At 37.8% G+C, this 12,179-nt stretch overlaps 1 protein-coding gene across 3 annotated transcripts; it reads right to left on the bottom strand.

Annotated features, from left to right (window-relative positions):
- Positions 1–3,062: 3,062 nt before the first annotated feature.
- LOC135108390 (angio-associated migratory cell protein-like) lies at positions 3,063–11,486 on the bottom strand. 3 transcript variants are annotated; one of them, XM_064019332.1, is made up of 10 exons: positions 11,330–11,486; positions 9,944–10,047; positions 7,461–7,569; positions 6,822–6,946; positions 6,491–6,622; positions 6,071–6,215; positions 5,752–5,951; positions 4,319–4,483; positions 3,971–4,152; positions 3,063–3,201 (listed from the first exon to the last, which is right to left on the bottom strand). In XM_064019332.1, exons 2-10 carry the CDS (start codon positions 10,028–10,030, stop codon positions 3,138–3,140), a joined length of 1,209 nt encoding a protein of 402 aa, XP_063875402.1. In that variant the 5' UTR covers positions 10,031–10,047; positions 11,330–11,486; the 3' UTR covers positions 3,063–3,137. The 3 variants fall into 3 exon arrangements, with proteins under 3 accessions (XP_063875402.1, XP_063875403.1, XP_063875401.1); XM_064019333.1 differs by having other exon boundaries at positions 11,253–11,393; XM_064019331.1 differs by lacking the exon at positions 11,330–11,486 and adding an exon at positions 10,763–10,785.
- Between the last annotated feature and the right edge of the window lie 693 nt (positions 11,487–12,179).

Raw genomic sequence — 12,179 nt, 5'->3', positions numbered from 1 at the left:
TCTCATTATCCATATTTTTTTATTTATTTATTTTATTTTATTTATTTATTTATTTCATGTTAATTAATTAATTTATTTATCTATTTATTTTATTTTATTATTTTTTATTTATTTTATTTATTTATTTATTTATTTATTTTATTTATTTATTTATTTATTTTTTTTTTTTGTCTGTCTTTGCAGAACAAATACAGAGAACAAGGCTTCCTAGACCCCCTCTTATGTCCCGTTTAGTTGCCTCTTACAATATACAGGGAATACAGTGGCAGTATTCTTAGCCTCCTGCCACAGGGACTGGGCATGTTTCTAGGAGGAAGCTGTGAGTGAATGTTAATAAAAGTAAAGTAATTAAATACTCGAAAGAGATCTATAGTGAAAGGATGGATGTAAGACTGCATGGAGAACAGGTGGATAATTTTCCAAATATTTTGGATCAACAGCTACAGTGGATGGAAGAGTTGAGACAGGTGAATTGCAGGATGAAAAAAAAACAGGAAAAGTACTTGATGAATTAAATAAGATCTTTAAACATAGGACACACGATATGAATGTAAAGAGAAAGTTGTATGAGGGAATAGTGGTGCCCGCTGTGCTGCATGATGCTAAGACACGGAACGGAGTGGCAGAGAAAAATGCTTTTATCTAATAGAAACTAAGTGTTTGAAGATTATATATGGAGGGACAGAAGAAGAAGTGAGAAGTTAGGACTTTAGTTTTTGATTATATTCTTAGAGAGAGAGAGAGAGAGAGAGAGAGAGAGAGAGAGAGAGAGAGAGAGAGAGAGAGAGAGAAATTCGATAGTTTGAAGGAAAGGAAGGAGAAAATTAACTTGCATACTAAAATAGCTTGATGGATATTGTAATGATATGGAAAGGAAAGGAAATGGGAGGACAAGGGGAGGAGGAAGGAGAGGAGGAGAGTAATGAGAAACCAAAAAAAAAAAAAAAAAAAAAGAGCTGTATAAATACACTCATATATACACACATACACGAGCGGGTGAAGATGAATGGGCTTGTCAAACTGCTTACGAGAAATTGCTGTTTTTTAATGTTATAGTAGTTAGCCTTAAAATATTCAACAGCGTGTTCTTATCCCCCCCCCAATCTCTCTCTCTCTCTCTCTCTCTCTCTCTCTCTCTCTCTCTCTCTCTCTCTCTCTCTCTCTCTCTCTCTCTCAACGCACATAAATTTACAGTAATGACTGAAACAAGAACTCAGATTATATTACCTTGTATTCTGAGACGCTTTGCTCTCTTGATCACAGACAATTGTTTTCAAAGGTCACAGAGATGATTCCTCGGGTTCTCAGGACTGTCTTTCCTGAAAATAATGTTGGAAGTATTTTTGATCTGTCACTAGAACCATAAAAACAGCATTAAAAATCCTTGCATCTTCAACTAGAGCCTTTTGAGCCTAGAGGTGGTGCGGGCAGAATTGTTTCATTTGGACCATATTCTGAAACAGTTCAGCGCGCACCTCCACAAAAGAAAAAAAAAAAAAAAAAAGAATCTTGTTGAAGTGACACGGGATTTTAAGGGTGTTTCTATGATTTTAGTGACAGGTCAACAAGATTTCTACATTATTAACAAGAAAAACACTCTTGACAACCTGGCTAATCATTTCTGACCTTTGAAAATAGTCGTGGTAAGAGAGAGAGAGAGAGAGAGAGAGAGAGAGAGAGAGAGAGCAAATTGTTTCGAAATTTGGTCCTATATAGCCTAGTCTCGTGTCTCCTTCCAGCCTTGTTCACCACACCATGTACGGCCTATTTCAAGTGTAGCAGCGAACAAGAGAGGTCGAAATGGCGGAGATCTCGTGGTGCGGCGCTGAAGAAGTAAGTAAACATTTGATAGTGGAAGGAATGGTAACTTACTCATTTGGTGGAATAAGTGGGTAACTCGTGATATTATGAGTGAGTGGGCTGGATACGTAAGGTAGATAATTAGGTTGGCCAGGTGTAATTAGGTTAGGCTTTGCTATTTGATGTTAATAGGTTGGCCACGTAAGGTGATATGATTAGGTGAGGCGAGGTGATTAGACTGACCAGATGGTAATTAGGTTGACTAGGTGAGGTGATTAGGTTGAACAGATGACTAGAATGCAGGTGAGACATGAATATGCTGGCCAGACGCGGTTATTTGCGTGGCCAAGTGAACAAAAAGTTTGCTAATTGACGGGTCGTTAAGTTTACTGAGGTGAGAATTAAAGTGATGTTTTAGAGATCATATACGTGAATGTTTGATTGGTGAGTTTGTCCTCACCAAACTGCCATCATTAGCTTCTTCGCTGCGGCAAGTGGTAATTGGCTTGTTCACTACTACTGGTTATTACTTTATTATTACTATTGTTACTGTTATTATTGATTCAAATGCATTTTTATGTATTGTATTTATTCGATGTATAATTGTATAATGTTGGATGCTCGAACGTACTTTCACGCACACGCTGCAGACCATGGCGGCCATCCTTCACGTCTTCCAACACTTTCAAACGCCTTTCCATTCCTGTGAGGGGTGTTGTCAAGAAGTCTGACCAGGAAGGAGGGAGGGTGCAAGAAGTTTCCTCGCTCGTTCAAGTTCCCTCCCTCCTCCCCTCCTCGCTCACTCGTGTTCCTTCCTTCCCTCCCTCCTGTCTCGAGTTCCCTCCCCTCTTCACTCAAGGCAACACAAGACTCGGGAAGCGTCACTCTGCCTTCAGGCATAGCTCAAAAGAGTTCTCGACACTCAAGTGAAGATGTTCCAAGTAGTTTGAGAAGTGTAGTGGCAGGAAGGAGAGCGCAATGACTTTCTTCATCTGTATTTTTTTTTACTTCTTCTAGTTCATAGTTCCATTATTACCCAGATCAGCTTGACATTGACTTGACATTGCTTTCCTGTGAATCCTGACCAAGTATGACAGATCGTCTCAAAGCACCATGGTGTTCTACAGAATAGGGATGGAAATGGAATTCCAAGCTTCAGTCTTCCTCCTGCACTGAGGAGCCACCTGTTAAATGATGAGTGCTTGTGGTGTATGCTCATCAGTTTTCATACCAAGTACTTAAAGGGAATTAAAAGATAATAATTTTTTTTTCAATGTTTCTTTTTTTTTTTATTTATTACAAAGATTATATTTTTTATTTATAACAAAGGTAACAAATCAGGACAATTTAAACACTCGAGCTGTCCCGTCATCTGAGGCTGTGAGGAGAGCTGACCCATCACTGAAAAGCAAAACAGCACCAATGTTCATTTTCACAACTAAAGTGAATACATAAATATTAGTTTTTTATTTTTTTTACAGAAATTAATACAGAATATTAACTTTAAAATATTTTGTATACACGCAACTTTTTTCCTGTATATTTATGGAAACATCAATAATAAAAATACAAACAATGGCAATACATGAAATCAGTGAAACCTTGGAAGATGATGTGAAGTGGAGGAAGTGTACTAAAAAACATGTGGAGGTACTGCAAGAGACCACATGTGGAGCTGGGAAACAGACTTGGAATGTAAACCCCATTAATGTGATGGGAACTGACAAAATATACTGTTCTGACCTGATGGAAAGGATGGGAAAAACTGGGTGAACCAAGTACAACTGGAGGCCAACCAATGAAGAAGAATAGCTGGAAGGCAACCCATGAAGAAGCAGAATAGTTAGAACACGAGTAAAAAAGCCCTGACCACGCTGCTTCACAAGTATCCATGCAAAGGCTGACTCATACAAAAAGGATGTCTTTCAAAATGCTGGCAGAAATTAGGATGACTGATATTGACAGCAAATGACACACTTCAAAAGATACTTATTGAAGGAAAGGCAGATATAAATAAGGAGAAAGCTGAGAAATGGCAAAGATGATTTATGCAGATGGATTATATGGACAATATCTGAACACAATCTGTGGAAGTGCTGATATATGCTGAATTAATTATAAATCAAATGCTTAACTTAAAACACATATTTAGTAATTACAAAATACTTACTTGCTTATAGATGAGTAAAGAATGCTCTCATCGTGTCCTGTAAACTTGGAGAGAGGTTCCCCAGAGCGCACGTCATAGCTACGCACTGCACCATCCAGCCCGGCACTGAACAACACTGGCTCTTGAGGATGCCATGCGAGGTGCGATGAGCCACAGCCTTGGCTCAGTGTGTATCGAATGGTCTACATAAAGAAACGTATTAACAATTCATGACATCAAAACTGAAAACAATGAGAAGTCTTTTACTAATTTTGATGGGGTGTATGTAATAAAAGAGACATTTTTGATAAATGGAAGCCCTTTATATAATCAATTTATCATACTTTCAAGGATGGATAAATATGGTACCTTTGAAGAAACATCCCATATTGTGATGTAGCCAGCCAACGTGGCGGTGACAGCAACGTTAGGCATTTGGGGGCAGAAGGAGACAGCCTCCACAGTGTTATCTATATCAGCATCAGCTCCCTCATCTGTGGCTTGTGATACCTCACAGTTGAGACTTCCAACAAGCTGTACAAGAATAAATTCAATCACTAAAAGTACCAATAATATGGCTCCAGCATCATGGACTTACTTTTGAAATCAATTAATTGATTATACAGACATGGAATAATAAGTCTACCAAATTGATAAAGTCAACGTGCAGAAAGCTAAGAATGGAAACATGTACAGCAAACTCATCGGTGCTGGACAGGCAAGGTGGTTCTGCCTATATCATCTAACTTCATGAGGTGGCAGGTGGTGCCCTTAGGTGCAATGATGCTAAGCAGGAGTCACAGCACAGCTCTTCACATATAACACAAGGATGTCCAGGCATCACAGCTGATATTCAATACCATGTATTATTTTGGGATCTCATGTAAAGTACATGGCTTTCAGAATAAAGATCATATATAGTATCCAAAAGCTTTCTCATCAATCTATGCTTACTTAGTATTTAGGTGTCAACAAGGATTCAACTGAATACTGTATCAATTAATGAATCAATATCCATATGCCAAAGCAGACCATGATAGGATTCTACATGGAAGTAGTCTATCACCTTACAGGAAGAAAAAATATTGGGATGATTATGACCATAGTAAGCCCAAATAACAAGGGTTTATGCTGTGGCTATATCAACAACTGGTACTCAGTGGCTGGTTGGGCCAAGACATTTGAATGTCCCAAAACCAAAGTCAGCAAATTTTCACACCTGATGTCACCTCACCCCATGGTTACCCATATCAGAGCCATCATGAATGTGATGCTGACTGTAGTATTTCTCCATTGCCTACAGCAAGCTTCAGAGGTGTCTACAGAATTATATCTGTAGAAAACATCTCTTGAGGCCTCCACACAACTCTGCCATCCTGAGAACTCTCTGTGTTCTCCACAATTGGAATAAAATAAAGTTGAGCTCAGCTCTGTGCCAGTCATCACACACACAGGAACTCAGCTACCCTTAAGATGCAAATCAATGCTTTAACTGTGAATATCCTTCAACAGTTGGTAAATGGACAAGATGTGAAGATCTCTAGCCCAGCAACACCCTTGTTGACACAGAGTAAAAAGAGAAAAGCAAAAAATGGTATATGATCAGGATCACATAGCTTTAAGAACTCGCATCAAGAGAACCTAAGAATTACTTTCTAATCCTTCAACAGATTCTTGCAATCTTCAGTCTGGAAACCATTGCTATAAACCTACCATTTAATGGCACCTGAAGACCTAAGTATAAAATTACTGTGCACAACAGGGCATTTAAAATATTACATTTTAAAAATCCCCCTTCTAACCTTTCCATTATTAATGCTGAACAGTTTTGCTTTGCCATTTGTAGCTCCAGAAATAACTAAAGCATCATCCTTCTGTACTGCAATGTTGATAATTGGAGAAACATCATTTGAATCATCAGTCAGTTGATGCAACATCTGTCCACTCTTGAGGTCAAACACCCGAACACTACCATCTTCATAGCCTGCCACGGCTCGTTTTCCTGAAGTGAGAGACAAACATACAGTAAGTTAACATACATATTAGATTCTTGTCACTGGCAATGATCTACTCTTGATGTTCTTGTTGGATCTGCTTAACAAATAAAGTATTTCAACTCACCATCATAAAGGAAAGCACCACAGAGGGAAGGAGAGCCATAGCTGGGAAAGGTGCGTGTGTTCCCGTGAGGCACCAGCCACATCCACATCTCCCCATCAGCTGTGCCCGCCAGCAACACGTGGGATGCATGGTGCCAATTCAACCACTGAGAAAAGGCAAATATTTCAATTCAAGCAGAATGAAGTTAAGTTCAACTGCCTTGGAAAATTTTTTCCATTTTCTCTCATTCATCCTTGTCATCCCTTTTGTGTTCTTTTCTTGTATTTTGCAAAATTTAGGTACTTTAACTTTTGCTTCTTGTTTTTCATCATTAGAATACATATGCTAATATGGAAACAGTGTCAGAAAGCAGTCCTCATCCCAAAAAATTACAAAGGATATAACTGAAGAAAGATGTTCATGATGATGATGATGACTTACCCCAAGCTCTCCCACTTCAAACTCCCACACTTTCTTAGAGGAGGCCACTTCCCACACCTGGATGTAGCCAGCATAGTCACCAGTTGCCAGCAGTGTTCCATCATGACTGAAGCACACATGTATCACACTGTCCTAAGAAACAAGTTCAAACAACACAAAATTATTACACTCTTATCTTAACAAAAGACCAGGAAGCAACATGAATTGAACAAATATAACATTATTAAAAGCTTCAAAATTATTTGTTGGTTAATAAGCAGTTTTGAAAGTTGGCACAGTCATGTTTCAAGGAACTCCCAAATAGCAGGCAGTGACATCAAGAAACAGTTACCTTATGGCCAGAGCAAGTGAAAAGGACATCCCCGTCACTGATTTTCCATACGTAGGCCAAGTCATCCTCCCCACCAGTGGCCGCCACACTCCCACTGGGTGAGATGGAACACGTGAACACAGAACCTGAGCAAAAGTTCAAGTTTTTATTAACCTTATAAATCAATCTGTTACTAATCATAACTAACAGCATATCATGAAATCAACAGCCTTCATTGTTTGAAGTCACTGACTAAATTAATATGCAGGTAAATGCAAAGGCTATAACAGAAAATCATGCATATAGCAAAGTAACTATTGTATTGAAGGCATTCACAGGAGTTCTAGTACATTCATAAATAAAAATTATGATGCAATATCTTTTGGACTCTTGCAAAATATCTCAGGCAAAGTGAAAATATAGATGAAAATTGAATAGAGAGCAGCACAATGCACTAATATTGGCTGGGTTGCTCTAGTGTAATGTATTTAGGTAAGTTTATTAATGTGAAGTGATGCAGAGTCATGTAAGATGTTGTTCCTTCTGATGAATGGATATTAAAGCAATGGTATCAAGTTACAATTGCTAACTTGAGTGACTCCATCATATAAATGCAATTAACATCACAGTATTTAAATACTCATGTGCTCAAGGTCATACCTTCGTGCTTGGAGAAAACTATTGTTGCCATGTCAACAACTGTTTCCTCTTCCTCCATATCCTCCTCTTCAGTCAGTTCTTCCAGGTTGCCCTCGTTCAGATCAATGACCTGATAACAAAAAAACAAAAAATATAGATGATAAATGTACACACACAGCAAGGAGTATAGGTGATGATAACACAGTGACTGACACATAAATTGCTGTTTTCCCAGTATATGCTGCGTAGAGGAATCCCAGTCAACAGTGTATAACGACCTCTAACAAAACAATAAAACAAATTTTACAAAGTAGAGTATTCAAATAAAATAAAATAATTCAAATCTGGCACCATGGTCACCACTTTCAATCACTAGTGGCACTGTCTGAAAAGGAAGTGAATGTGAGAATACAGTTTCAAAGTACAGTTATCCCTTTTGATTTGAACATCCTCCAATTCAAACAGCTCCCAATCTGAACAGGGTTGGCGAACAAATTTTGTCCTCTAATTTGAACACAAACACCTGTTCAAGTGACCCCACTTGGTCAGTCCCTCTTGTGTTCCTTCTCCCCCCTTCCTTCCCCTCCTCCCCTTTCCATCCCTCTCCCTTCTCTGCCCCTCTTCTCCATCTCTCCCCACTTCCTTCCTCTCTCTCTCTCTATCCCATCCATCCTTCCTCCTTGCATTCTCTCTCTCTCTCTCTCTCTCTCTCTCTCTCTCTCTCTCTCTCTCTCCACTTCCTTGCCCCATGTACTCCCCTTCCCTGTATGTCTCTTCCCCCCATTGTTCCTTTCCTCTCCCTTCCTCTTTTATCTGTTCTCAAACCTCTGTCCCTGTCACCTTCCCTTCCCCTTATCTGTCAGAGATAAGGGACAAGGGAGTGATACCTCCCTCTCTCTCCCTCTCATTTATTCTATGTTATTTTCACTTCATCCTTTCTCACTTGTATAAATCCATTATCATTCTCTATCGGTCTCACTTTATTTAGTAATTCTCAGGATTGTTCTTACTTTCACAGAGAGAGAGAGAGAGAGAGAGAGAGAGAGAGAGAGAGAGAGAGAGAGAGAGAGAGAGAGAGAGAGAGAGAGAGAGAGAGAGAGAGAGAGAGAGAGAGAGAGAGAGAGAGAGAGAGAGAGAGAGAGAGAGAAATTTTAGTGCAAAACAAATATTGTGTACACTACTACAACTGTTTTCAAGACTGAAGACACTAGGAACTTTTGATGCCTCATCATTTTGAAGCTGGAGTTTATTTACAATGGTATTTTGTGTAAAATTTTAAGGTCATTGTTTTTATATCTGACACACTGGATGACCCACTTTTTTTTGTCTTTTTTCAGGATGATTCAAGTGCTATCTTACATGGGGAAATATACATTACTTCTTGTTTTCTTTCACTGCATTTTTCTATATATAATTTGGGTTATTTATATTCAATTATATGTTTAGAGCACAACATAAACCCATAAAAAAAAACAAAAAAAAAAACAGGGATTTTGGGACCTGGAATGAATTAATTCTTTTTACATTAATTTGAATGGGATAAATTGCTTCCCAATTCAAACATTTCCAATTTGAACAGCACAAAAGAACCAATTAAGTTCAAATCATTAGGTACCACTGTATTTAGGATTAAATGTTGCCAATTCAAGGTCAATTGTACAGCATACCTGACTCTCCTGCACCAGGGCCTAACAGCAGATCAAGTATCCCCTTTCCTACCCAGTGTCCTGCTCATACTTTTGCAACTCCTCTCGTCTCATCCCAATCATGTACAGCCACTCTTCCCAGTTCCGAACACATCACCCTTGCATGTGAAGCTCTTCCCACTGTCCATCTATCTCCTTCATGGTCCTCTCTTTAGCTGTAAATTTCTTTCATCCATTCAATCCACCTATCTTCACCAGTCACCCTTTCCTCATCCTCTATACACATCCAGAACACTGTATTACTTTCTGGTAAGCTCAGTCAGTCAACCCTTTTGCAACACTGTTCCTTCACACTTCTCATTTCTTCAGTCCACACTTGTTACTTGTGCACCGCATACATTCCTTAGAAGCCTCAGTTCCATTACATTAAGTTATTTATTCTTTCCTGATCCACAGTCAGTATCTCAGCTCCATACAATAAAGTTCCTCATATAACTGTCTCTTTTCGTTCATTCCAAGCAACCGAGACACTTACCCTTCAATTTTTGACAGCTGCTTTGGACCCTGTTCAGGGACTGACATCTCAGTGGGCTTCTTTTTTTCATTGGATTTTTGTTGTCCTTGGCTGGTGTCTCTCAAAAAAAAAAAAAAAAAAAAAAAAAAAAAAAAAACCACTCCATTCATGGCTATCCATACTTCTCTTCCCTCATTCACCCTAAAACTCATCTCTATCTTTTCTCCATCTGATAACGAAAGCTGAAAAGATTCTTTTTACATAAGTATGTATATGTGGTAACAAATAATATAAAGGAGTACATGTGAAATGTTTTAGAATTTTTTAAGCTGAGACTAACTCACCTCTTGTATTTCTCCAAGATCAATGTTTTCATCATCTTCATTGTCCCCTGGAGGACCTGGGGACATTGGGGGCGTGTTGGTCTTCATGTTGTTGATCTGGCAATCTGAGGAAAAAGGGTAACATGAATGTCATCCAGCAGTGAGGTAAGCCATTCTGATGGGAATTCTTAGAGTACTGTTGGTCATGGAATTACAGAAAAAATTAGTACCATAAATAAAATAATAAAAACATAGATCAATAAACAATAAATAAAAATAAAAAAGATACATTCATATGGCAAGCTGTACGGCTCTATTTCTCAATGCAGGAGACATAAATAATTGAAAATTAATTACACTATGGAAAAATAACATTCTCAGCTCTCAAGACCTTTATGGTGAAGTGAAATAACACTGCTACTTAAGTTTGCTCTACCTAGAGTAAGATGGTAAACCAAAACAGGAAAATGATATGGAGATAACCTTAGTGTCTTCTGAGGTTAATACTTTTACATATCAGATAGAATTAAGTTTGTAGAATATCATGTAATATATATATATATATATATATATATATATATATATATATATATATATATATATATATATATATATATATATATATATATATATATATCAACTTCTGAAAACTTGTTAAATGCAAAAAATAAATAAATAAATAAACAAATAAATAAATATAGATAAAAAAGTAAAATAAAAATAAACATAAATAAAACAATAAAAAAGGAATAAATAATAATAATAATAATGAACTGACAAACATCTGCACAGCACCCTCCCCCTCTAAGTGTTTGAGAATTACTGCCTAGCCTCACGGACCCATGGCTGCAGGCGTTGCGCTGTCTGCTGTGGCTCCATCTGTTCACAATTCCGAGGCACTGACTATTTCCGGGCAGAGTTTGATAGGTCAGGTTAGGTTACATTAGTTTAGATTAGGTTATGGTCGTCTAATTTTGTGGTTTCTGACAAAAAAAAAGTATATATCTCGATTTGAAAAAGCATTATATATTGCCCACAAATAAATAGTCATTGCCTCGAAAACAGTAGGCAAAGTTTATCTCCATATTACCTGAGGAAAATTTAGTGTTAAGTGATTGTATAAATGTTCAGCAAATATGAGCCAGACAGAAATGTGTCAAGATTTTTCAAGGGTTTCCCCAAGTCAGCCGAGGGACACGTCTTCCTGTCGGTGGGTGAACCACTCAACAACATCCACAGCTCCTTGCATCAAGGGGCGCCACACACCACTGCTGCAACCCTCACATTACAAATGCAGTAATATCAATATGCACACGTAATGCTCTTGTACCTTCCCATGGAACCTTAGATTCTGTCACACGCCAGCCAAGAGCAGAACAACAACACAATCACCACGTAACAGCCTACCAAAGATGCCTGACTGGTGATAGTGGTGGTGGTGCCTCGCCGCTGTGTTTACGTCCCACACGTGTCACGCCCACATCTTTGGTACAGGGCGCTGCGCCGCTCTTTTTCTTCTGAACATTCTTCTTCTAATCGGCAGCAACCAAAGAAACGTTGATTTTGCAGCTTTTTATATTAGTCGTCACTTTATTTACTCATTGATACTTAACTTCCTTGCATTCATTAGATCTGGTAATGTTTAATTGTACGGAACGTACGCAATCATATGAAGTTAATGTTTAACAAGGAATTATTATATAAATCGCAAATAATTTAGAGGCCATAAGTAATTATTATAGAAATCGCAAATAATTTAGAGGCCATAAGTAATTATTATATAAATCGCAAATACTTTAGAGGCCATATAAGTAAAACCTGAACAATTATGAAAGGCAATGGTTAGGAATCCAAGCAGTGCAAACTAGATATCAGAGAGAGAGAGAGAGAGAGAGAGAGAGAGAGAAATAAAAAAAAATAATGATAATAATAAATAAATAAAAGTATTACAAATAGTTTCTGATTAACATAGGTAAAGAAAACTCGCATCCGTTCCATTCCGTTATATTTTGGGGTTTTTATTAAGTTGTATTCCTTGGAAGGCGAGCTGAGTGTTTTATATAAAGCAAGCTTTCTTTTTCCACAATAGGATAGTTTGTCATCGAGGCGCCCACGGTTTCCCGTGCTTGGTGCGACTTTGGGTAGTGCATCTTTGTAAAATATACGGAAGGAAAACAAAAGAATGATGATTTATACATTTTTATTGTTTCAGTTTATACAATATACGATATGCTTAAATAAGTAGAGTGATTAAAGT

The sequence above is a fragment of the Scylla paramamosain genome, chromosome 17, assembly GCF_035594125.1.
Source record: "Scylla paramamosain isolate STU-SP2022 chromosome 17, ASM3559412v1, whole genome shotgun sequence".
In the NCBI taxonomy this organism is placed as follows: domain Eukaryota; kingdom Metazoa; phylum Arthropoda; class Malacostraca; order Decapoda; family Portunidae; genus Scylla; species Scylla paramamosain.
This window is presented reverse-complemented; position numbering and strand designations above follow the sequence as displayed.

Coding starts and splice junctions, on each gene's coding strand:
- LOC135108390 (XM_064019331.1), bottom strand. Junction 6,947..7,460: donor AGTTTTCTCCAAGCACGAAG/GTATGACCTTGA, acceptor ACTTTTGCTCAG/GTTCTGTGTTCACGTGTTCC. Junction 6,216..6,490: donor TTGAAGTGGGAGAGCTTGGG/GTAAGTCATCAT, acceptor GCCTTTTCTCAG/TGGTTGAATTGGCACCATGC.